Source organism: Stegastes partitus, unplaced genomic scaffold, assembly GCF_000690725.1.
Source record: "Stegastes partitus isolate 25-593 unplaced genomic scaffold, Stegastes_partitus-1.0.2 Scaffold420, whole genome shotgun sequence".
NCBI classification, from domain to species: domain Eukaryota; kingdom Metazoa; phylum Chordata; class Actinopteri; family Pomacentridae; genus Stegastes; species Stegastes partitus.
Window position 1 is genome coordinate 377907 of NW_007578151.1, and position 26446 is coordinate 404352.

Sequence of the window (26446 nt, forward strand, 5' to 3'; positions counted from 1 at the left end):
TCCGCACGGCATACTGGGACATTATTAGTCAAAATGTGGAGGGCTGATGCTTACTCTGTGGCTTTTCTTCCACAGATTCCCTCCCACATTCTGCTCGTCTATAGATTGCCTCTGATCTGATGTTGTTTCGTTCGCAAGTTATTTCGGTACTGGACACTGAGTGATCCTTTTGGCACATTTGCATTCGCGGATTTTTCATCTCAATAAGGCTATAAATTTCAGCGCTTTCGTTTATTCCGGTGTCACATTGTATTTTAATGTTGTGATGAATATGCGGCACATGTCTGAGTTTTCTGGAAATGGAATCAAATGTGCAACAAATTTTTTATCTTCCACTGTCAACACAACGACACAAAGACAAGCAGAAATAAAACTTTCTGTTAAAACCGAAAGCTGTCTTTTATTTCGTTTCCCTTCTCTTTGTTATTTCATATTATTTTTTCCTTGCAGCTGCAGCTTTTTGCAAACTGCTCTGAACAAATTAAAAATAAAGGGAAATTTGAAGAAAAACAATGAAGAATTGTAATAATTATACACCAGTACAATATTATAATAAACCTTTATTCATTAACTTTAAAGAGGATAAAGTGCACCGGATTGAATAGCAACTGATGAAGAATGTTCTGTCAAAAAAAAAATCAGTTGCTAATTTCTGTTTTTGGTGACTGTTGGCAATATCCAGTTAATTAGAAACCAACACTTGACGGAGCCAGCTGTTGTCTCAAACAGAACTGCTTGAATGCCTGTTTATGTAGTTGCAAAAGAAAACCTTGATTTAAAAAAAAAAGTGTCTTATTCTGCGGCTGAATGGCGTTGCAAACGCTTGCAAGGTAATGGAGTCTTTTGATCTCACAGTGTTTCTCTCTCTGTCTGTCTCTTTAGATAAGGCGCCGCACTTCTCCAGGCTAGGAGACGAGGAGGTCAATGCTGGGCAAAATGCCACTTTCCAGTGTGTTGCTGCTGGAAGGGCATCAGAGGCTGAGAAGTTCCTGCTGGAGGTCAGTGGTTTAATGGTAGAGTTTATAGCTGAAGGAATCCGAGTGTCCGACATAAATGTGCTTGAGCTACCTTCAGCGCGGTCAACAGAACAAAAAGAAAGATTTTTGTACTTTTCACATCGATTGACTGGAATACCCCACAACGTAGAGGTTCTCCAGGTCACGGACAGATTACGAGGTGCGATCGAAAAGTTCCAAGACTGTTCCTGTTGCACGTAGCGTTGCACAGTCACGCCATGTAGCAGGTGTAAACAGTAAAGCTCGACTCCTTGAACCCGTGTTACGTGAGTTAATGTGATCGCTGGTATGTGAGCGTTTGTGGTTTCACATCTCAAGCTGGAGCAGACATCACATCCTGTGTCAGTCGACAGTCTGGATGAGCAAACCCGTACGTCAGCGATTGTCTCTGGTGATTTGAGGTGAGTCCGGCAACGACCAAAAGAAGAAACAGCAGCAGTCTTTGCAGTGGAGAAACCCGCTGTCACTAACACCGGAGAGCATGCATCAGGTCAGGACCGCATCAAGAGAAAATTGTTGTTTTCTTCGGCATTAACATGGTTGCGCATCCTGAATTCGTCCCACGGGGTCTGGCAGTCAACAAACAGTTGTATTGTAACGTCCTGAGGGAGAACGTTCGGCACCGATGAACTGAACTGAGGCAATGGCATGTAGGTGCTCAAACTGTGCTGTGCTCCCACCCACAGTGCATGTGGAGTGATTAGGCACTTGTTTTTTTTTTTTGTTCACAACACAATTGTTGCTCCCCGCCGGCCGAACTCACGAATTTTGGCTCCCTTCAACCTCATCCTTCTCCAAAACGAACTTTCAGCTTAAAGTGTCGTCTCTCTGACACAGTGGAGTAGATGCAGCACACATCGCAGATGGCGCTCGGACTTCCAGGGAGCGTTCCAAGCGAGGCAGGAGCACTGGGAGCAGTGTCTGGCCACACAAGGAGACTACTGTCGAAAGGGAAGAAGGCCAAATTTAAATTAGATGTGGTTTTTGCTCTTTTATAAACACAGTCATAAAACTTTTTTTTGATTGCACCTCGTATGAGACAAAAAGGCCTCTGGGCACAGACGTGTAAAAGGCTTCACACTCCTCCTACAAAGGAGGAAAACAGCCAGACTGAAAAAGACACAAACAACTACAAACACTGCAGTCATTTCCAATGGAAAGTTTTGCCAGTCACTTCAATGAGTGGTCAAAGTATAGCCTCGGTATGCCCAATTAGCGACTCATCCATACTTGAGGTAAATCATTAGGTTTGAGATTTCATTCCAAATCCTAATTAAGTGCAGTTTACTACTTACATAATTGCATTTTAAGTGGAGGCTGTTACCCTAAATAACCAGTGCAGCAAGGTTGTCTCTGTTTGTGAATCATTATATGTCCCAGACGTGTTTAAATAAAGTCGGTAGGCAGAGGTTGAGCGCTCTGAGGGCTACGAAGGCCTTGAAGCCTCTTCACTCCACCGCCTTTGAAAAGTTGCATTGCTTATAGTATTATAATGTTTATGGCTTTCTTTGCTGAACGTATTCTTATCATGCGCTGCGTTTTAGATATCGTGTCTTTTCATCTAGGATGGCTTTGCTCTGTGAAGGTTTAGGCGAGTCGTTACCTCTGATGGGGAGTTTTAAAATCCATCTCTTCATGTGGCCCGATTAAAGAACCAGACGTCATTGTGCTTTAGGGCTTTTTTTTTTTTTTCCCATCTGATGCTGCAATTACTGTGCGGCCACACATTCAACGCTTTGGCCAACATCTTACCACCCACTACAGCAAGTGTTAATCATGGTTGACCTAGGCAATTCCACAGCATTGTTTGAAACTGGGAGACGTGTGATTTAGGTAATTGGAGCGTCCTCGTTCACACCTCTCTGAACGCTTTATCAAACCACCCATTTGGTCACAACACACGGATGAGGACAAACGCTTTGGGTAATTAGCTGGCATAACCATACACGTGCCTGCCGTAATGAGATCTGGAGGCCAGTCGCGATGCCTTCCTCCCCTGCCTCTCCTCTGCCTTCAGCTGTCCTCTTCGGCGTCTTCCTGTCTGCACTGCGCGCGGCTGTTTTTCTTCACGTTGCTGAAATTCGCTGTTGTTTTCTGTTTATGTGCCCTTTTGTGTTGATTGTGTCTGCCGTAGCAGCTGCAGCACCGTCTTGGCTGCACACGCCTGCCAGATTTACAGATCGTTTTGTCATTTCCTCGCCAATTAGCTACAGCCAGATTGTTTATGTAACATGAAGTGATCACGTGCGTGTTTGAGTTATCCTGATTCCTCCTGCCTCCTCCTCTATAGCGAGGTGGCAACAAAGGAGATAGAAAACATGCTTGAGCGTATGATGAAGATTTTTTTTTTTTCCTGTGGTCACTAGATTTGCTCCTTGCTTAACCCTAATCAGTGGTTTTGTGTTTATGAGTTTGTTTGCAAAGGCTTCGTTCGAGGTTTGTGTGGTCTGTGGTTTTTTTTTTTGAAGGCCCCAAATTAGAAGTACAACAGAAGCCCAGATGGCCTCGCGTAACCCAGAGGTCTCCTTGTTAATCTCAGCGTGCTGACATGTTTTGGATTCTGTTAGAACTGACAGATCAAAAGTACGAGTATCGCGATTCATGTCCACCATTTCACACAAAGCGAATGGCCTGAAAACATGAGAAAAAGTGTCAGCTCCAATGTGTTTTGTTGATACAGTGTGGACTTGACAGATGCTAGTGGTTTTAATGGTGTGGAACAATGTGAGAAATGCTTCTCACAGTGCAACAGCAAGGTGCATCATGCAACATTCATTCGAATCTCCATCTCTCCCCCAGTTTTTCTCCCTTTTTTTTTTCTCCCCCCCTCCGTCACTATTTTTCAGTTTTCTCACTTTCTGCCCCGACTCACTTCTGTTTATGTTTCTGCTTTGACGTCCGATGCTTCATGCTAAAACGAGCAGCTATTTCCGCTGTCTTTTTAGATTTATACCAAACTGAGAACTCTTCACGCTGCTGTTCATCTATTAGCCTATAAACTGATTAAACCTTGATGCATTAAAGCCCATCTGTCTCTCAATTCATAATGCTAAGCAGTTAAATGTTTTGGTTCAATAACATTGCGTGTCGAGGACAACCGAGGTTGTGGATGGGCTCCATTAGGGGAGGATGCTCGTGACATGTATTACCCCCATAATCGCTATTGTTTTAACAAGATTTCATTTGTTTTTATTAAAGCATGTCTGATTGTCATATTGCGTGATTAAATCAGTTATATGGTCCTGCAACTCTAATTAAATTGTACACAGTTGGACAGTCCTCCTTTTTAATCACACAGCTCTAATTTAAACTGACCCAGATAGCAATAATTTAAGTGTGTATTGTTAATTTATTAGCGTAGAGTCCCGGCAGTTCACTGGGCAGTAACTGTGTCCAAGGGCAGATAGACGCAGCATCAAAACAAGGAAGGAAAGAACTAAACTATATATTTTTTTCACTCTATATTATTAGACACATACTCTGGGGACTCTATATCATACAGTCATGCACTAAAACATTAATTACAGAGAACCGATCAGGTATCATAAATCACAAGGACGTTTTGTTTTTGGGTTTTTTTGTCCAATTTTTTCCTACAAACAGGTTTATCTGGCTCTTCCCATGTCTTCTGAGAACCAATAACAGTTGACCGATGTGGTGTTTCAGGGCTGATATTAATACTGATTATTATTAATCAAGGAGATTGATAAGCAGTGCCTGGAACTGATATAAATATTTGCAGAAAAAATTAGCATCTTGGTGTCAGAAACAGCAGCGCAAAACTTGGTCAACATGCCTTTGTTTATATATGTTTTCTATATGTTTAATTAATCAAAGCTTCTCAGCATTTGTTCTTGAGTGTTGATTGGCTGTTACTCATGATGTACAGCCAATTAAACGGTGCTGTGGGCGGGGCTTAGAACAGAACAATGACTACAGATAGAGACAAAATACTGCATTTTTAAATTTATTATCTCAGGAATTGGTTTAAAAAAATACTGATAGCTGGAAACATCAATCAAAAAAAAAGCTGAATATCAGATCTGACAACTGTTAGACTCAGTCAATCCCTACAAAGCACTATTTGATAGAATCTGTTTAGACTTGTGGTTTAAAGCTCCTCCATAACTTAAAGAGACGCACCACAAATTCTACCACCGAAGGTCAGTTTGTGGTCGTGGCGAGCGCTACTCAGCATGTGAATAGTGGTCTTCTGCTGTCCTTCAGGCCTGCATTACAAGCTGCAGAGTTTGAATGATGTGGGCATTTGGCATGCAGGCAGGGAGGGCGTAATGAAGAGACTTCATCAAGCTGGATTAAGGAACATGAGAGATCTTGTGTTTTGACAACTTGACTCATAGTCGGGAGGAACAGTCGGGATGCCTCAGCCTTTAATTCACATCTGTCCGTTGTAAATCTCGCAAATTTATGAAAACCGAACACTTGGGAAATATAAAACGGGGTTGAATAATATGTCTTTTTTCATGACCGATACTAAATATTAGTAATTATAGTGACTCATTAGCAGATCGGTTTGATCACGGTGTCAAAACTGAGAGTAACTCCAACACAAAACTTTGTTGAAACGCCTCTGTTTATTGATGTTTTACATATTTTTGAATAAAAGAGAACCTTTCAACATGGACTTGTGAAGTGTAGCCAATCAGTGTTATGGGTAAGTCATTGCTCTAGATAACAGATTGGTGGTTACAGAGTAAGTAGTGCGTTTTAAATCAATTTATTTGATCGGGAATTTGTTTAAAAAAAAAAAAATCCACAGAAAAATGCTAAAAATTGGATCCAATTAACCAAACTGGGACTTGATCAAGCTTTAAAAGAACTCTTGAGCTGCACAGGACATCTTCACATGTGTGTGTGTTAGTCTGTGTTTGCAGCTTTTACGCTGGAAGAAATGACAAATACTCGAGTGTAAAAGAAGAACAACACGATGACCCGTCCTGGTTTCTCTGACCCCGTCATTTCCTGCTTTCCAGAGACACAATGGGGACATTTTAACAATGGCGTCGGTCAAGCACCTGAGTCACCGGCGCTTCGTGGTGTCATTCCAGCTCGATAGCGTGCAGCGAGCTGATCAAGACCTCTACCGCTGCGTCACACAGTCCCCCAGAGGCTCCGGGGTCTCCAACTTCGCTGAACTCGTCGTCAAAGGTAAAAAAGGCTCTCTTTTCTTTATCTCTTGTTATTGTCTTTTTGGTCTCACTCCTCCCTCCCCTCCTGCCTCTGTCATCCCGACAATCAGTTTTCCCGCTGTTTTTATGATAGTGTATGATTTTCTGCTTTTCTTGGTCACGGTTGATTACAGCGTGGGATTCAAGGGTGAATTAAAGAAGAAACTGTTACCCAGAGGGTGTCATTTTCTGCGCAATTGTAAAAAAAAAAAAAATCACAGACACCTATTTCTAATGTATTTCTACAAAATTCTGTTATCAGGAATTGTTTGACTCACATGACTGGTGCGTGCACTCTCCGTCTGCCATGTGTTGTTTTCTGAGCTGTCAGACAGACTGCCATATTGAGTTCTTCAGCTCTATGTCAAAAAGCTGTTCACTTGACTTGGACTCCTGCAGCTCCTGTCATATCATGTACCACAGATAGTGACCTCACTCCCATTACTCACTCCAACCCCACAGCCTGACACCACTTTGACAGCGTAGTAATGACATGCCTGTGGAATGGTTTGATGGCATAACAAACTCCAGCCCTCAGCAAAGTGAAGAGGAGAAAGGGAAATAAGGATGTGAAAGATTCTCAATCCCTTTGTCCTCTGCTGTGTGCTGCCTGAGCCCGATGCAAGGGCAAGAGACAGAACAAGTTTTTTTTAGCTGTGCTAGCAGCAGGGCTCTGTGGATGTTTGGCCGTTCGATCGATTTGTTGGTTTGGTCCACCACGGACTAGAATATCTCACCAACCGGAGGATGGATCGCCATGAAATTTTACACCCCGATGAGGAGGCCTGCCGATTTTTAAAATCTCCATAACTTTTCCTCCAGCACCACCATGAGGGGTTTTTTTTTTTTGATTTAATACAGATTTTCATGTTCACCTTAGGATGAATTTGTGTTTTGTGTGTCTGAAAAAGTTAAATGTTTGTGAGAAAATAAAGAGGCTCACTACTTCCATTCCTCTATCCTTGCTCAACCAGCCATCCAGCTTCACAAGCCAGTCAGAATTTATTCAGTATCTACATTGAGGAACCAATAATTATCGAGCTAACAATTACTTGTCCCCTTGCTGCCAGCTGCTTGGGACATAAGCGATTCAGAATTATTATATTTACTTTTTAGAGTTGCCTCTGCTAATACTAACATGTATCAGCTGATTTCAAGCCAATAGACTCAGACTGGGTGTGTTTTGTGTCATCTGTTGTGGTCAACTTCTGTTTGCTTCCCTCCTACTCTCTGTGCTCACATATTTTGTATCCTAATTCAGCTTAACTCCCTATAAACAACTCCCTATTCTGTTGTCAGATAGCAGACTGACTACATGTTACCCAGCAGTCATTTTAGAGCCATTTCCAAGCTGCTGCTCTGCAGATGTTTTAACTGCAACGTCGTCTGACAAACTTGCAAAACACGAGTCAGAAACAATGACTGTGCCATGAATTCATAGATATTTTAGTATAAAATGATCTCTCAGTTGGCTGCTGTGCTATTCTGCTCTGAGCTGTCGATAACAGAGATAGTCTTCTTCCTGACGGGGGCAGTCGCAATCCAGCTGCATTTAAAGGTCCCATACGATCCATTTTAATCCTGTTTTGTGGTTGTTATAAACTTAAAAATAAAAGCTGTTAAGATATGAAGACATATTGTCCCTTAAGTCCCCCCCACAACTAGTTACCACCCATCTCAGCCAGTAGGAATTCCACCCAGGTGCTACCTCACACCCAACTAACCAGTCATCCATCTCCAGCTGTCAATCAAAGATGCAGGCAGTGTGTTTTTCCTGAAGGGGCGGGAGCAGCAGCATCTGATTGCTTTTTTTAAATAAAAGAAATACAGCTCGTTTAAAACAGGGTTAAAACCAGGAATTATACAGTCGTATTAAAATTTTTCAGCATTTTGAGCTAAAAAACCAAGAGACACCGTGAGGACATATGAGACTGATGAATTTGCTGAAAAGGGCACAATATGGGACCTTTGAGGCTACAAACACTGAAACAGCCAATTTATAGCAGGGCTAAAACCAGGGGTTATGCACTCATGGTGAAATGAACCATCTTTGCAGTATTTTCCAGCTGAAAATTGAAACACAAGCTTAGGACATATGAGGCTTTCATTATTTTGCTGGAAAGAGGCACAATATTAGGTTTTCCTCTAATGCCATCATCTGGCTAGAAATTGACCGGACTGAACGCATAATGGCCTCTCCAACAGCCTAAACTTTATTTTGAGGTAATTAGAAAGTATTAGGATGCTAACGCTACCAGTTGAGCAAACCTTATACCTGCTTAGCATCAGGGTCGTCAGAGTGAGCATGCTGGCACTAAAATGTTGGTATTTTAACGCTGCTGTGTCTACGTTGGGCCTCATAGAGCTGCTCACATGGCTGTAGACTCGCAATCTTTTTCTATTTTGACATGAAATAAATCCCTTTCATTGATGTGGAAGCATGGGTTCATGTCGGTATTGTTATAGGCTGATTGCTGCTGCACAGAATGGAGCCTTTTTGCTAAACTGTTATGAAACCTTCTAACCAGCAGCTGCCAGTAAACCAGGAGTCGGTGAATACGCTGATCGAAGGCCATGAAATCCCATTTAATGTGCTCACACTCACAGCAAATAAGCACCATTGTGTCTGTGTGGTTGTTGCTGTCCGTACTTCTTCCTTTTTTTTTTTAATAATCAGGACAAAGATGTTATTTTTGGCAAAGCTGCACCACGAGCAGATGTCACGTCCGGCTCTAAGTTGCATTCAAGTCAACTGACTGTAACTTTTTTTTAAATTAAACAGTATTGAGAGCAATGTTTGGTTTGAGAACAGCTTTGAATACTCACAGAAAGACAACTATCGATGTACTGAGAACAAAAATAAAGGGTGAAATAAAAGAGATGAACAGATAAAAACTTATTTAGCAGACCTGCAGTTTTTATGCTGAAAAGAAAAGAGGGAGTTGTTTTGAACTTATTTCCACTGGCTGCTTGCCTGTGGCCTAAATTTGCCCTTTTTGTTATGGATGTAGTCATTGGCAGGCCAAAGATGAGCCGCTGCAGGCTACGGGAAGCAGCAGAGAGTTGAGGTGAGATTCTGGTAATGTCGATACCCCACTGAGAGGAGGGCCATAAAAGACTGAGGAGCCTCTGCAGGAATGAGGGATTAGTCACAGCCACAGATCTAAGTGTGATCTTTTCCCATGCTTTGTCCTCGTTTCTTTTGCATTCCCATTCCTCGCTCACTCTGTTGCCCGTGTAATTGTTCGGTGACTTGGATCTGCCAGTAAGTGACATTTGACCGGTGGGCTCCGGGATTAATTCTTGGTTTGGCAATCTTTACTGACAGTGATGCAGAGTCTCCTCTTTCATCACGGTGACCAGCTGTAGAGAAAAAGGCATACGGCCCATAATCCCTCGGTTACAGAGATCATCACATTCAATGTATTGCATGCACAGCTGTTTTTCCACTCTCCACTTTAGTCAAAATTTATGCAAGGCTCTGAATGCCTGGTTAATAGGTATGACTAATCTGCTATTTGAACACAGTTTGACCTGCTCACATCCTGCAGTCCCCAGAGACTCATTTAAGACTCAGTGAGCTTTAAAATAGTAAGAAATCTGTTTGCATACAATTGATTAATAAATTTAATACCCACAAGTTCACCTCCCGAAACTGTTGCACTCCCAGCAGCAAATGCAAACATGTGTTTGAACTGAAAAAAAAAAACAAAACCCCTGCTACTTTTCATTTCCTCCGACAGTACCGCCGTCCCCCATTGCGCCGCCCCAGCTGCTGCGTGCCGGCTCCACTTACCTGATCATCCAGCTCAACACCAACTCTATCCTGGGAGATGGCCCCATTATCAGGAAGGAGATTGAGTACCGCGCCAGCCAGTCTCCGTGGTCAGAGGTGCACGGAGTCAACATGGTCACCTACAAGCTGTGGCACCTGGATCCGGACACGGAGTACCACATCAGCGTGTTGCTGACTCGGCCCGGAGAGGGAGGAACCGGCCCTCCCGGTCCTCCTCTGGTGAGCAGGACCAAGTGTGCAGGTGAGCTCCGAGGTCTTTCTTCAGCAGGGTCCCGTTGTGTATTTTGCAATCCCTTGTGACGGGTTATTGTTTTAGCGTGCACATGAGTTGTTACTTTTATTTCCAAGATATTAAATTTGAAGGATTCGTAGAGGCCTGGAGAGGTGAACGCGTTTCACCAGAAAAAAAGGAACAAAAAACAAACGAAACATCATTTAGTTTAGCTCCAAACGTTACTGCTGCAGACTGCCACATACTGCTCAGTGTTGCACGCCTGAAAACACCCACCCGGCTTTCATCCATATTGTATAGTATTTTTTTTCTCTTAAAGGTACCCTCTGGTGTTTCCTTGTAAACAAACAGAAGTGATGTTTACATCCACTGTTAGTTTTCAAAATGCATTGTACGTATCCTTGAGTTCTGACAAACATGATGAATGCTTTTGGGTTTTTTCGGTAAGTTTCAATCCGGCTTTGTTTACATCCATCTTTATTGCACGCGGTCGGCTTCTTCCCTGCCGCTGCTTTGTTGGATTTCAAGGACATTACTATATGTTGCTATATCTCAATGCTAAGAAGCAGGATTTGGGTTTAGCGAAGTAACAAAAGATTAAGTTCTGGGTTTTCAGGGTTACGAGGGTGATTCACTTCTCACTGGGTTGCGTCAGGATGGTAACTTGTCCCACACACCTCAACCTGCTCTGGATCAGTTCATGTTCCAGATAACAGATAAACGTGTAGAAAAACATCACCTACTGACTGATCACATGTCTGTTTGTGCATCCTGTCAAGCTCTGTGCACAGATTGTGAAAGGAAGGCAAGATGCTGATCATCTAAACCTTTTTTCTTTCTCAGACGAGCACAGATATGACAAGTGTAGATTAAAAGAGAGACATCTGGAGATTGATGTACGGTTGAGGCTTCCTCGCTTTGTTGTTTTTATTCAGTCGACTGCGAGACGTTTCAAAGCCGTTTAATTCTTCTATTGTATAGCAAGATAATACCAAAACAGAGACTGATAAGGTACTAAAGCTTTGTACTAGTTGCCCTCATAAAATTTGCATTAAGCCCACTTACCGGTTTGAATGATGTTTTTATGTTTGTTCTTTACTTGCTCTGAAGACCGTTTAGCACCAGCAGGTTTGCAGCTGAAAGAATAAGGCTAAAACTGTCGTATAAGAATGGGATAGATCCAAGGAACACATTAATTCAATGGAATTTGTATTTATAGTCAGATCTACTTAATGAAGGAGCAGTGATACTGATAAGCCTGTTGCCAGCTTTCCTTTCTGGCTTTGGCTGCAGCAGCACTGGTGTTTTTTTCACCCTGTATTATATTTTAAAATTAATATGGGATTATAATTTATTCCTCTTGTAAGGGACGTGCAGCTGTAGACGTGTCCACGTTTGCGATTGATCACATGGCGCCGACACCGCTCCTTTCATATGAGCACGGTCATCCTGGGTGGACTTAGCAGCTTTGTGTGACTGCTTTTCCAATTGTTAGGCTTAGATAATGAAAAGGTTCCCTGCATGCGTTGAACTGGCTTTATAGCGCAGGCTGTTGTTGTTCTGTTGACTCGTGGGACACCGCTGTGTTTCACGTCATCCACATGCACAAGACGGCGCACCTTTGCCCACTAAAAAAAAAATCCACAGGGAACAGTCTGAATAATAGATTATTGTCTGCCTTATAACTCACAGCTTTAAATCTTGTTCTATGCTGTCATGTTTGCCCAGATACAGGTCTAGTCAGTTGTGTCCTCTTCAGAGTTTTGCACAAAAATGAGAAAGCTTTTTTTTTTTTTTTTGACTGGCCATGGATGTGGCTCTGAAAGGACCTGTTATACAACATGCAGTGTTTAGCTGAATTACAGTTTGCAGTGTTTAGGTGAGGCACACAGAGTCAAGCATAATGGAGGAGAGTGTGGTAAACAGAAACCACAAGCATTGGGCAGCAGGGTCCTCACTCCAAACTGCTCACATTCAGCGCCACAGCTCTGCTCCGACAAGTTATAGACTGTAAAGGCTTATGCATTTAATCTAGAGTAAGATAACACCTATAAATAAGATTTCATGCACATAATGAAGTAATTCTACTAAAGCTCGTCAGCTCATTGTAGTGATGCCCAGCAGCCACACACCGTCGCTTAAAGGACTCTTCCGTTATGAGGCTGCATCGGTCACGATAATCTAGTAAAATTCAATCAGAGAGGAGCTGATAGACAAGTTCTGACTCAGTCGCTGCATAAATTTATCTCATGAGAAAAGGCACATTTGTTATCACTGGTGTTCTCTGAACTCTGGAGCTGAGGAGACAGAAAAGGGAGACTTTATTTGCTGCCAGCATGGCAATATTGGTTTGACGGTTATTTAAGAGATAACGGCTGGCTGACTGCTGTAGCTAGCCTAAAGCGGGTCTTCTTTGGTATCTACTGAAGAAGACAGGACTTTTTTTTTTTTTTTTCTTTTGGCAAGTATATTAAATGGAAAGAATTTGTAGGTGAAAGCTTTCTTGATTTGTCTATAAAATATCAGAAAATAGTGAAAAGGGCTGATTAGGAATTCCAAGAGCCTAGATTGCAAGACAAATAATAAATCCTCTAAACCTCAAACAGTTTGTGTTTTTTTTTTTTTTTTTTTTTAAATTACTTGCTCGTCACATTTCCACTGCAATGTACCTCTATGAAAACAACACAACCATTGCTAGAAGTACAGAGAACTATCAAATTAAAGTACCATTAATCCTTAAAAAAAAGAAACATTTTATATCTTTAAAATTTGAAAAAAACCTGGCGTCAACATGCACATTTTCCCAAGTGGCTATAAGTGTTACCAAGAATGGATAAAATGCTGTAAATTTACATTTGTACAACTTCTAGATATTTCACCTTTGCTGAATGTGTCTTCCAACAACTTGCTCATTTGTGTAACATTCTTGAGCCATGCTGCTTGTGTTTTATCGATCAAATATGGTTGATTTTCCTCTCAATCGCTCTAATTTGTTTCCATTCGTTTTGGTCTCTGCTCTGTGTAAACACAGCCTGCAGTTCAGCAAAAAAAGCCACAACCTTTTTTTCCCATGAGGCTGGAGATTGCAATGAAGTCATTCATGGCTTTCCTGTCGCACCAAAGAGCACAGAATTGTTTTTACAGGATCTGATTTGAGCAAATTGTTTATTTAATTTTTTTATTTTTAGCATGATTGAAGCATGTAGCATTAAGTGGTTTTGATAAACCATGACCATTTTAAGCTTAGATTTGACTATTTTGTTTATGATGTCACAGTAGATGAGTAGTTCCTTGTATCTCAAGCGTCTCTGCCCCTCATTACTGGTGGCATTTTGGGGATTTTTTAAAAACACAATGTGCATTCCAAACCCACTGCCCCATCTTTGGTTTCAGGGGGTTAATTAGCCAATCTACAATTAATCAATCAACAAAGTTTTTTGTCTAATTTTCCATTGTCCAAACTCACATCTAACATTCCAATTTAAAAAAAAAAAATCATTCAGGTTGATGTTATCCTCCTTTTTTTGGCTTTTTCTTTTTTGTCGAACATTTTGTTCTCCCTGCTCACATCTCTGCACCTCTGCCATTTGTCACTGTGCAGACACAGAACACCCAGGGAGAAGAGAAGCATACCAGGGAGCCACACCCATGGTTATTTTTAAATATATAGAGCATAAAGAATACTGTGTTGATGCAAATACACACACACACACACACACACATACACAAAAGATGCAGGCAGTCATTACCACTGCCTGAATCTGCAATGTGTGCATCACAGTCACGCACACATGAAATGGAGAGCTTTGTGTTACCCAAAGGCAGTCTGTGGATTCGTGTCTTCCATGGTCATCACTCTTCCCTATGCCCAACGGTCTCCCCCTGCCACACACCATCCCTCACATATCTTCCTACCCTGCTCCACTAGAGCCTCCCTGGCCTCCTCTCCAATGACATATTAAAGCTACTCTCCTCTCCCAACAGCCAAAGACACCCCTCATTCATCAGGCACCATGAGTGAATTCACAGCCCTCTTCCCCGAGTCCCTGCACACCCCCCCCACCTTCGCTCGCTCGGGAGACACAGAAATTCACAATAAAAAAAGTACAAAAAAAAAAAGTTGATGGCAAGTAGGAGTGGTGTGGGAGGATGTGTGTGTGCTAGAGAGGGTAGTTTTTCAAAGTGAGAGAGGTAAAAACGAGAGGCAACGTGCGAGAGGTGAAGCGAGAGAGGATTCACAACGTACGGAAATTGCTTTCACAGTTGCTGGTATCGGTGTTTGTGAAAGTCACTAAACTCAGCCTTTAATGATGTATTTACATTTCAACCACTGTGACATTAGCTTGTTCAACCATGTGTGGGATAAGTAATACTGCTGTGTTTGCTGAGCTGGTAAACAGGGCATTTAGATGCAGCACTAGTTCAATACAGAGGGAGTATAGGTGAAATTAATTTTGCCTGTCAGTGTGTCTTGTATTTGTACTTAGGTAGCTGCAAAGCTGTGTGTTACTGATAGTTGAAAAGGTGTTTTGTTTTTTTCATCAGTATCTGACTCTTCTTCACCGGGAGCGTTGTGTTACACACTTACCATTGTAAACTTCCTCCACCTGGTGTGTCTCACCTTCTTGACCCTCCAGGAGACTCCAGGTTCCCAGAGCTCTCCCGACCCTCCCTCCAAACCATCTGGACTACACTGCCCCCGCTGACCCCACTTTCTCCGGCTGAAATCCTCATCGTCCCCGTCTAGCTGCTGGCCTGATTAGGTGTAAACCCGAGAAAATAGATGGTTGGGTTGTTGTGGTGATTTTCGGGGAGGTGGTAATTATCCGGCGAACAGAAGGGATATTTGGAGCCTCTTTGTATTTAGGAGGAAAGTGAAAATCCTCTCCAGGAGCTGTGTTTCGCCACCGTGACTAATCTCACTCTTCTGTGGTCGTACCGCACATTTCCCCCCTCCTTCCCAAACATGTTGGCTAGCCGGCTCCACCGTGCACATACACATCCTGGTGGAGCTGAGCTGTCCTGGTGCGGGTGCTGTAAAACTAATGGCCGTGAATGTGAACACGCTCTCCGCCTGGCTCTGATGGCCATCCAGGTGTGCTTGATGAGCCATTGCTGTGATTATCAGCACGGTGCATTAGCACAGCTTGAAGCCCCTCAAGTAAATCGCAGAGGAGAGGCGAACATTTGTACTGCAGGTGGTCCCCAAACTATGTTAATGGGCCTCCACCTGCTGCTGGGTCACTGAACCTTCTGGAAAGCCCCAGCCCATGATGCTCTTGCTCTGCTAAAGGGAGCCAACAGTGGAGCCCGACTAAATTTAGCCACATTAGGAACACAAGTACTCTGCCTTTCTTGGCATCTCGTTCATCATGTCTTCGCATCCGGAGCCAGAATTTCCTATATGCGCACGTTTGGGATGTTTTGGATTTATGCAGCTTTGGTTATGGGCTCGTGTCTGTTTAAATTTGGTTTTCCCGTCGGACGCAGTCAGTCGAAATCCTCTTCACGCAATCGAAGGCAGCTCTGCCGTCCCATGTCACGGTTTTAGGGGAGATAATAAACCAGAACCTGTCACATGCACTCTAACTTCTAATCTCCAGGGATCAACATGGTGCTCTGGGCTTTTGGCCACGTTGGGACGGCTGCGGTTTTCGTGCCACAGGGTGCCAGAGAGTGGGTGCCCGTGGCATACAGACAAATTAGACGAGGCAAGGGGCCGGGCCTGGCACAAATGTCCACTTTGAGAAAACCCATAATGAGCACACTGTGGCCTCTTTGGTGCTGCTTTCATCAACTCAGCAGTTAAATGCCTCTCTTTATTTAGCTCTCACACTTTGCGGACTATCAACTGCACCATTACGACAATCCTCAGTCACAGTGAACAATGGAACATTAACATTTCTTACTTTGCGATTACCGTACCCACCCATTTATCTGCTGTCACATTAGTCTGGCTGAGGTTCAGATCAATGCTCTGGTCATATTTCCATCTAGTATGAGATGCCAGACGGCAAATTAAAAGAGAAAGCTGGTGACTGCTGAGGCCTTCAGTATAGATTGAAAGTGTCATAAAATTTCAAGTGCTGTACCGCAGCCAGTAATAAGTGCCCGAGAAACTGGGAACAGAGCGTGTGTGTTCATGTGAAATGGATAAAAAAAAAAAGGAGGAAGAGATAAATAGATAAAGGAGTGATATGGACATAGAGTTAAATAATAGTTTCACACAACCAATGTGTGTGCATAGTGTGTGTTTGCGTGTCCTTGCACAGACCACCTTTCAAACCCATTTTCTTAGATAATTCTTGTTTTAATGCATTAGGCCCTGCTCAGTGATGCATTAGCTGCTTTATTTAAGTTCCCTGCACTAATCTGTGCTGCAGCGACAATCCCTCTGAGTGTGCGAGTCAGTGAGCGAATGAAGACCTTGGCCGGCAACCTCAAACTCCACTGATCTCTCCCTGTACCCCATATCTCTGCTGTCATTCCCTGCCTCCCTGGCCCATTACTCAACATGCCCTATTAAAAGAATAAAGCCGTACAATACATTATGTAGCATATTGCTTGACAAAAAGGCATTGATTGTGTTAATAATGGCCGCTGATAAATGCCTCCATTGATACGGAGGATGTCCTTGGCTTAACTTGGCCTCTGTTCAGTTTCGGACGTCCTCCTGAAACACTGGCTGCTCTGTGCCTCCGTGGATAGAGGCTCTCTGTATCTTTCAGTGAGCCGCTAGATTTAATGGGGATATCAAAGACAGAGATGTTGTTCTTTCCGAATGAGTCAGTGAAAGTCAGGGTTAACCCGGCAATGACCAGAATTAACTTGGTGCCTTCTATAAATATGCGTCAGGCCACTGCGATGACCCAGCAGTAAGAGTGACCAGCGGAAGTGAACGTCCTTGCGTAGCGCTGGCATTTTTCTGTGTGGACTCAACCTCAAGGCAACCAAAGTATAACTACTGGATAGTCAATTTGCTCTGTGACATGGAGGAGGGGACTGGTGGGAGCGCGACAGCAACCCACAGCCTGTCCGATTAATTAGCGCAATTGGCATGAGTTCCTGCTCAGCCGCCGGGGACGGGGGTGTGTTGTGCTGGCAGCAAACTGTTGTGGCGGGGCAATATGGCGGCACATAGGAGAGGAACAGCTGAAAATCTGCCAGCATAGTCCTGGGACATTAGTAGCACTGTCTTTGGCAGGGTTTTCTGTCTAAAATCAGATATTATATACAATCCAACCTGTGTTTTCATCTTGTGAAATTCAATGTTGTGTCTTTCAGAGTTTCCTAATTGTTCTTTTCTTCTTCTTCTCCTTTTTCTTTTCCCCTCCCCAGAGCCCATGCGCGCATTGCGAGGCCTCCTAGCCACAGACATCCAGTCCCGGCAGTTGTCCCTGCAGTGGGAGAGTTTGGCGTTCAACCTGACACGCTGCCACACCTACTCAGTGTCCCTGTGCTACCGCTACACCATGGCGGGAGGAGGCGGAGGCCACAACACCACGGTGCGCGAGTGCCTGGCGGTGGAGCACAACGCCTCACGCTTCACGCTGCGTGATCTGCCACCCTACCACGGCATCCATGTCCGTCTGTCACTGGCAAACCCAGAGGGGAAGAAAGAGGGCAGAGAGGTCACCTTTCAGACTGAGGAGGACAGTAAGTCCTGGGAGGAGGGTGCAGAAGGGACGGTGTTAAAGCACAGCGCAGGAAGACTGGAAATGAAAAGTGGCATTATGAAATAGTGAACATCTGTTGATATTATCACCTGAGTAGTTGCCAGCTTGTCAGGTACACTGAACAAATATTAGTGCGTTCAAATACGCAATAAATCATTTCCTGCCTGATTTAGGATATAATCAGTTTTTGTTGAAAATGTTTTGAACTGATATTAATTTCACATTATGTAGTTTGTGTTGAGTTGTTTTTGCTTTCGACCGTCAGATGTTTCTGTCATCTTGTCCACCTCATTCATGTCAGCGAGGGCAGGCAACAATAACAGAGACACTTCTCTACATTATGATGCAGTGCAGTTCAACAACACAAAGCTACAGCCTCCAGCATTGAAACGTAATCAACACCTTCCTAAAGCGGTTTCAACAAAAATGTAAAAATAACCCTGGTGAAGGTTAGATTAATTCCAGGACTGCTGCATTAGACATAGCTGCTAATAGTCACCCTCTGAACCTCAAGCAGTTTCTGGGCGATTTTTGCTCCCGTCACTGTCACTGCAATTAAAAAAAGTCCTGCACCTCCATGGAAACAGCACAACTATGTCTAGAAGTAGAGAGAACTGAAAAATTTATTTTGTGCCATATAGCAAAGTTACAATCAAGTAAATAAGTGCTAAAAAAGAAACCAAAAAAAACCCCCAAAGATGAATTCTGAATCTGAAATCAACATGTACAACATTTTCCAAGTTCCCAGATGTGTTAACGATAATGGCTGGCTCGAAATACTATAGATATTGTATTACTTACTTACATTTTTAATTTCTTTCCATACTTGGCTCCTATCTGCTCTGTTTATACACAGCCTGCATTTTTGCACAATGATTTTGTTGAAGTGTCAAAATGTTTAGATGTATTTAAGTTTGCAAGTGGAGCTGCACGTCACACATGATTGGTTAAAGGAGTTTAAAAATCTTTACAGTCTTTACAGTTTCTGATAAATGGTGTAATTCTGACGATTTTCTAAATAGATGAACACACCTTTAAAAGCTGGCGGATGAATTTGGGGTTCAGAGGGTTAAAGCAGCTAATAAACTGTTCATAAAGGGTATTTACACACCATCCATTTAACTTATAGGTTGTTGTTTTTTTTTTTTAACTTCTCATCTAATTTTGTAAAAAAAACCCAAACATTTAATATCACGTTGTATATTATACTAATGTGTTTTTGTTATTTTAAATGCAAAAAAACCATCCAGTTCCAGTGCATTCTGCTTTCTCCAGCCAGTATTCACAACGCCCCAGGGTTATTAGTGTCATTTGTTCAATGGTAGTCTGTTCTTCGCTCTCTGTCTCGTAAATGTGACGTGTGAAATGTACCAGAATATCTCAAACTGTTTAAATGTTCTCACAATAAATGTCAGACAGAGACTATCCAGAACAGACACGTCCCATTACCAGACCTTTACTGTCACATTATCCCGTATATGTTATGGTTTTGAGGCTTTTGGGTTTTTGTGAACATAAATCTGCTGTAACATTAGTGGATAAAATACACAAATCCATATATATATCAATCAGGCTTTGTTAGTATTTTATACACACTTCTGCCAGCGTCTCTGTCTTGCGAATAGAAAGGGTGACCATTTGACCGAGGCCGAATCAGCATTACAAAAGATCCTTTTCATTTTCAGATGAAAATAACATAAAAGAGAAAACATTATATCTGAGACTCGGGCAATCCTGAGATAGGATTTTGTGCTTGTTTCTTATCTCCTATTATTCCTTTGTGCCGCGGCACATCGTCAGCATGGCGGCTGAGGGGGAGAAATCAATTCTGCCATGAAAAAATCTACACAAACAAGATTTTTCAGAAAGAGATATATAGAAAAAAAAAAGATCAACAGAGAGCCAGGGAGCAAGTGAACGTCTTTTTTTTGCTTTGATAAAGACGAATATATGTATATATACATACAGTATACGCCAATTATGAACCCTTTTTTTTCTTCCAAAAGCCTTAATAAGCAACTTTGTCCTCCAGACTAACTGAATTCAGAAATAACAGTCAACTCAGCTGTTTGGCTCTTGCTTTCGCCTCAGGCCTGAACCTCACATAACAGTCTTCCTCTGTACTGTGCTCACACAGACCGTGGGGATGTGGACTGAAACTGAATGGCCCAAAAAAACTGTGTACAGTTGAACGCTGGTCCTCTCGCTGCCATTCAGACACACATTTACCAGCAAGCAACTGGCGTGTTCATCAATACATTTAAACTCTTGACTGAAGGCAGACATAAAATTATAATTTTTTTTTCTCATATTTTCTTGCTCCTGCCTGTGTTGTAGTTACATAATTTATGCAGCTCATAAATTAACTGCACGCTTATCTGATGTTCTCTGGCTGCTGCTCTCCGGCTGCGGCGTATTGTTCTGGGCCCCTGTGACATTCGCTCCTGTGATATTGACGGCGGAGGCTCATTGTGGGATTAGCACTTCAATTTCCCTGACAAATGTTTGTTCTGACAATTTCTCGTAGTACCCGGAGGCATCGCGCCGGAGTCGCTCACCTTCACCCCGCTGGATGACATGATCTTCCTGAAGTGGGAGGAGCCTATCGAGCCCAATGGCCTTATTACCCAATATGAGGTGAGACACATGGTAGCTTAGCCTATGTACCCGGACAAGCAAAACATAAGATGTCCATGTATTCAAATACTGTGGAAGTCGATAAAAAGGGAGACGAGAGTTGAGCTTGAGTCTCTGTTCCTTTATTGGACTCCACTTACAGCAAAAACTCACTCACACATAGCACATCCGCTTTCCCACGACCTGGAAAACCTTACCCCTGTCCCCTTCAAAATAACAGCGTCCTTTGTGTGTGAGACCCACAGAATTCGTGTACACCATAATACCATGTTTGACTTTTAACCTGATAAATAAAAAGACTTACTGAAGTGTTTGGACGATATACTGCGATCTATACCTGTATACCTGGTAAGACTGAACCTCTAATTAAACCACCCAAACCTATCAGCAGGTTTAAGAGGCGTGTTTTCTTTAAAAAGAATCTCAAAAATTGCAGAATCCTTTATTAGAGAAAGAATCTGCTACATGTGGTTCTAAAAATCTAAGCTTGAAATTATATTTCACTGAAACCATTTTTGCTATGTGCTAAAAGTTAACAGTTTGCAAGCATCCTTAAATTAAAAAAAATAAATAAATAAATAAAAAAATTCTATGCTCCTCTGCGCAACTGAGAAGCCATGACTGACTCAGCTGCAACCAACAGTTACGTGACACAAATTCAGAGACTTTTTTTTTCAGGTGAACTGCCGGCTGTGTTTACACAGAGCGCAGAGGAGACGACAAGAGAGCTAAATAAATGATATTTTATCAATAAAAGAAATGCAATATATCTCAGAGAGGGTGTGCAGTGGAGCAAGTTGTTAGCGAGTTGTTGGAAGATACATCCAGCACGGTGAAATGTTTTGGTGTCTATAGTATTGTAAAAGTAGAGGTTGTAATTATGGTAAATAGATTCAGATTTGTTTTTTTGTCATTGTAACAAGTACAACGAAACGAAGGTGCAAAAATATAAGAACTTGTAGAACAATAGAAACTTTGTAAAAAACTTTGTAAACACTATATACAATATAAAGGAGATATATATATAAAAACAAGCAAAAAGAAATGAACTCTATATACAAGATGAAATTAAATAATGAGCACGGTTCACAGAGTGGATGTTGGGCAGAGGTAGTGGAGTTGTATATTGCACATTATTTTTGACTGGGAGGCATTTATTGTTCTAACAGCAGTAGGAAAAAAGCAGTTTTTTAGTCTGTTGGTTCTGGTTCTGACGGCCCTGTACCGTCTGCCTGACGGCTGTAACTCAAACAGAAAATGTCCTGGGTGGTAGGAGTCCTTCAGGATGGTGTTGGCTCTCCTGAGGCAGTAAGAGCCATGAAGGTCCTCCAGGGTGGGCAGAGGGCACCCAGTGACCTTCTCAGCCATTTTGGTGACCCTCTGGAGCACTCTTCTGTTTGCCACTGTGCAGCTGGCAAACCACGTACAGAGGCAGTATGTGAGGATGCTCTCCATGGTGGAGCGGTAAAAAGACACAAGCAGTCTCTGGCTGATGTTGTTCTTCCTGAGGATTCTCAGGACGTGGAGTCTTTTTTTGTGCCTTCTTTACCAGCTGTGTGGTGTTCTTATTCCAGGTCAGTTTCTCCTCTAAGTGAACTCCCAGGAAGCGGAAGTCACTAAAATATCTATAGCAGGGGTCTCGAACTCTGGTCCTCGAGGGCCGCAATCCTGCAAGTTTTAGATGTTTCCTTCTTCCAACACACCTGATTCAAATGATCAGGATCGTTATCCGGCTTCTGCAGAGCTTGATGCTGAGCTGATCATTTGAATCAGGTGTGTTGGAAGAAGGAAACATCTAAAACTTGCAGGATTGCGGCCCTCGAGGACCAGAGTTCGAGACCCCTGATCTATAGTATGTAGAACCTCATGTGTACCAGTATTGAAAACACCTGTGGCCACTCTACTTCTAGCCATGATTGTGCTGTTTTTGTAGAGGAGCAGGACTTTATATTACAGTAAAAAAAAAAAGAGCCCACAGTGACTGAAAATGCAACACAAGCAAAAAACAAACCAAAAGTTGTTTGAGGATCAAAACTCTGTTGAAGCAGCATCAAAAGCTGACTTCTTTACACTTGAGGAATACTCGACAATGGATGTTGGATCTTGACCCTTTATTTATGCAACCTGTATTCTGTCACGATGCATTTATCTAAAACCACCTTCTGTCCTGGGGGGCGGCCCAAGCACTCAGCGAGGTGGCCGCTGTAGGAAGCGACATATTCAGCCAGTTATTGGCTTTGCAGGTTAAGTTAGTGCAAATAAACACATGAGCACAAGAGTTGTTGCATTTTCCTCATGTGTTTATGGCTTTTTGAACAACGGGAAAAAGACAAATAGGATCCTTTACACGTTTGGCACACTGTGTAGAACAAAAAAGCAAAAAGTCTCCATTTACTGTCATTGAATAACTCGTTAACTCAAATTTACATATTTAGAAGTTTGTTTTTTTCTAGGTGAAAATACTCAGCCATAGCGTTGACTGCTTATTTTACTCAAGATGTGTCTTCTAGCGTATAACAATACACCATATGGACACGTTAGAATGGTGAAAAAGTAGATTTTCCAATTAGGGGTCTTTAAAACAAAAGACATGACAGATGAGGAGCCCACTGAGGGCACAGAAAAGTTCAAATTTGAACACTTGCAACACTACAACTGCTTGTCAAATGAACGGATAATGACCAGAGAGTAAAGCAACACCTGAATGTGGATCACATGCAGCCTGATAAAGGAGTTTGACACCCTGCAGTCACCTCCGACAGAATCTTCCTCTGAGTGACAATGAACTGTGGCAGTCATCCAAGGCAGCAGCCTCCCAGAATGTGTAATGCCACGAGGGGTGTAAGGGGAAACGTTCAGCTGCAAATCCAAATTAAACTTTGCTGTCGTCACACACAACCTGCATGAGTCAACTCGGTAGGAAAACTTTAATGCAACATGCAGCTGGTTGTGGAGGAAGAACGCTCTGATGCGGTTCTTCGGTCGTCGTCGAAGCAGGAAAAGATTCCCTGAGTGGGGCCGGATGGTGACTTTAACAACCCATCCAAGAGTAATTTAACCAAAATAAATTAAAGCTCCAAGCAGGTAAAAAGGCAGCTTTGGCAGGTCAATAAAAGCGGCTAAAAATCCAGATACTTCATTGTCACTGATTCAGCAGCTACGTGTCTTCATGAGGCTGGAATTCATCTGCACAGTTCCAGAGCTGTTAACTCAGGTGGCAGAGCGTTAATGCTTGTTAATACTAACAACATACATGAACTGGCACGCTGAGGCGAGCAGATGAAAAGGAGACAACTTCTGGATGAGCGCATTTATCAGGTTATTTGCATTACACGTGTGGCCGAATTGATATTAACTCTTGGCCTAATGTGCATAATACATAATCATATACACAGTTAAGCCCCAAATTATTCATACCCATGCCAAGAGTTGGATTTAAAGTGAATTTTTCTTGGACCAATAGGTTTCTTGGGGCTGGCAGTGGCATTAATAGGTGTCACAGGAAGGTACGATGTCGTGATTGAGATGTTTGAAAAATGAAAAATGCTCTGTGCAAAATTCTACATATTCTTTGTCAGTAATCAATATCAAAGCCTTTATTTGCCTCTGCATTATTTAAACAGCTCTTATAATTATTAACAATCTTTCTGCGTCTCTTCACTGGGATTTTGTTCCACTTTCTACTCCTCTTTTGTGGGGATCTGCAGCTCTTTGAGCCTGCAGCCCTCCTTGCCATCACTCTGGTCTTTGTTCCCTCCACACGTTCTTGATGGGATTCAGGTCTGGACTGAGTGGGCTGCTTCAAAGTTTCAATATTTTTTTTGCTAACCATTCCTTGACACCACTTTGGCTGTATGCTTCATACCATTGTTTTGTTGGATGGTCCAGTCCTGCCCAAGGACACGTTTATCTGCAGACTGCTTGATGTTTTCCTTCAGAATTTTAATGTGCTCCTCTTTTCTCATGGTGGCGTTTACTTTGACCAGGTTGCTAGTCCCGCCACCCTCAAAGCATCACATTCCCACCACCATGCTCGACCACTGGGATGGTGTTCTTGGCGCTGGATGCTTCTCCTTTCTTTTGCCAAACAAGTCAGTTTTCATCTTATTTGACCAGAGAACTGAAGACCAAAAGTTTTTGTCCAGGTGAACTTTTGCAATCCTGATTTCAAGAAGTAGAGTCCTTCTTGGAGTTGCCGGTTTGCGTCCCGGTGGGGGCACCAGAATCTTTCTGTGTGGAGTTTGCATGTTCTCCCCGTGCAGCGTGGGTTCTCTCTGGGTTCTCCAGCTTCCTACAGTCCAAAAACATGTTGAGGTTAATTGGTGATTCTAAAAGGTGTGAATGTGAGTGTGCTTGGTTGTCTGTCTCTAAGTGTAGCCCTGTGATAGACTGGTTACCTGTCCAGGTGTCCCCTGTCTTCGCCCTAAGTCGGGTGGGATAGGCTCCAGCCCCCCAAGACCCTAGTGAGGATTAAGCGGTGTATAGATGATGGATGGATGGATGGAGTCCTTCTTGGTCTCCGTTCATGGAGACCAACCTTGTTCAGTGTCTGCTGGAGTTTCTGTGTTGAACTGTTGCTCAGATTCGTCAGGAGGATCTTGGTGCTGCTCCTTGGATTCTTCTTGGCCTCTACTGTTCTTGCCAGTGCAGGAGTCACTGTTTGCTTTCTGCCATGACCTTTGTACATTTTGATTACACTTTGCACTGTGGCCGCTAGCACTTGAAAACACTCGATCTGGCGTTACAGCCTTTCCCTGTCTTGTTAGCAGCCACATTGCACAACTCTCTCTCAGTGATGGAGTCTAATAGCGGCTTACTGAGCTCTTTGGTTTTAACCACAACTTTCAATTGTCTATTAAATGACTAGAGAACTCCTACAGCAGTTGTTCTCAATTTACAGCTTATTACAATGCATTAGAACATAATGAAAATTACCAGGACCTTTTGGAGTGGGATAGAAGCTGAATTTTCTCAAATAATTGAGACGGTTTCAAGAGGCATGAATGTCTTTGGATATTTTCTGTAAGAATGTTAAAGAAAATTTACAAAAAACAAACACATTTATGAGTAACATCTCATTTTCAGTGAGATGGATCCTATTGGTCCAATAAAAACTCACTTTAAATACAAACCTGGCATGTGGTAGTCAGAAAAAATGAATCAAATTCCATCGTCTGAGGAGATTTCATTCTGGGTTCTTAGCAGCTGTATTTACAGCGTCTTGGTTAGGCACTTTGTGAATGGCTTTTAAACTGTAGCCCCTCTAATACTCACACAGCATATAGCCAGCATGCCCATATCCACTTTGCACTCGAGCATTTGTTCCAGCACAAGATGATCTCCAGCAACACTACAAAATGTGCCTGTTATGTGGGTATTTTCGTGCCTAGTGCAAAAAAAAAAAAAGAAATACTTCCCTCTCTCTATTTGGTGAGCCGTTTTCAGTTTCACTGCGACTGGCACAGTAAACATACAGTATGTGCTTAATCACCAAACCGCTCTGCTGCAGTTTATACTTTTTGCAGCCAAAGCCTTTAGCGCATGCTTCGCTGTGCCTATATTAACAAAAATAGCGGCGATGGTTAGATACGCTCTCTGGTTTGGACTTAAGAGTGGTCTTGTCCCCTTGAAATACAGCCTGGCACCGTTATTCAATAATTCCCATGCATCTGTTGTGCCGTAGGGCTTCCATTTAGCTGGATAATGATTTTCTATTTACTGTATGCCCTGTTTCTGTGGTGAGTCATCAGTAGGGCCTGCCTACCTATCCTCCAGTCCTCTTCCCTTGGCCTCTTCTCTCCTGCAATGTCGCCTCAAGGATATTATTAAATAGGATTTTTTGGTTTGACATATAAAGTGGAGGCTGCGCAGGATTTTTTACTCTGTAGTGTGTTGATCTC

General features: G+C 42.6%; 1 protein-coding gene across 2 annotated transcripts in view; it reads left to right on the forward strand.

Moving 5' to 3' along the window:
• Window positions 1-26446, forward strand: part of LOC103360195 (receptor-type tyrosine-protein phosphatase U) — a 209611-nt gene that overhangs the window by 124367 nt on the left and 58798 nt on the right. For both annotated transcript variants that reach the window (XM_008285875.1, XM_008285876.1), the window contains exons 5-9: window positions 883-998; window positions 6011-6185; window positions 9949-10242; window positions 17572-17889; window positions 20437-20546. In XM_008285875.1, coding sequence (XP_008284097.1) covers window positions 883-998; window positions 6011-6185; window positions 9949-10242; window positions 17572-17889; window positions 20437-20546 — 1013 coding nt within the window. The remainder of the gene's footprint in view (window positions 1-882; window positions 999-6010; window positions 6186-9948; window positions 10243-17571; window positions 17890-20436; window positions 20547-26446) is intronic.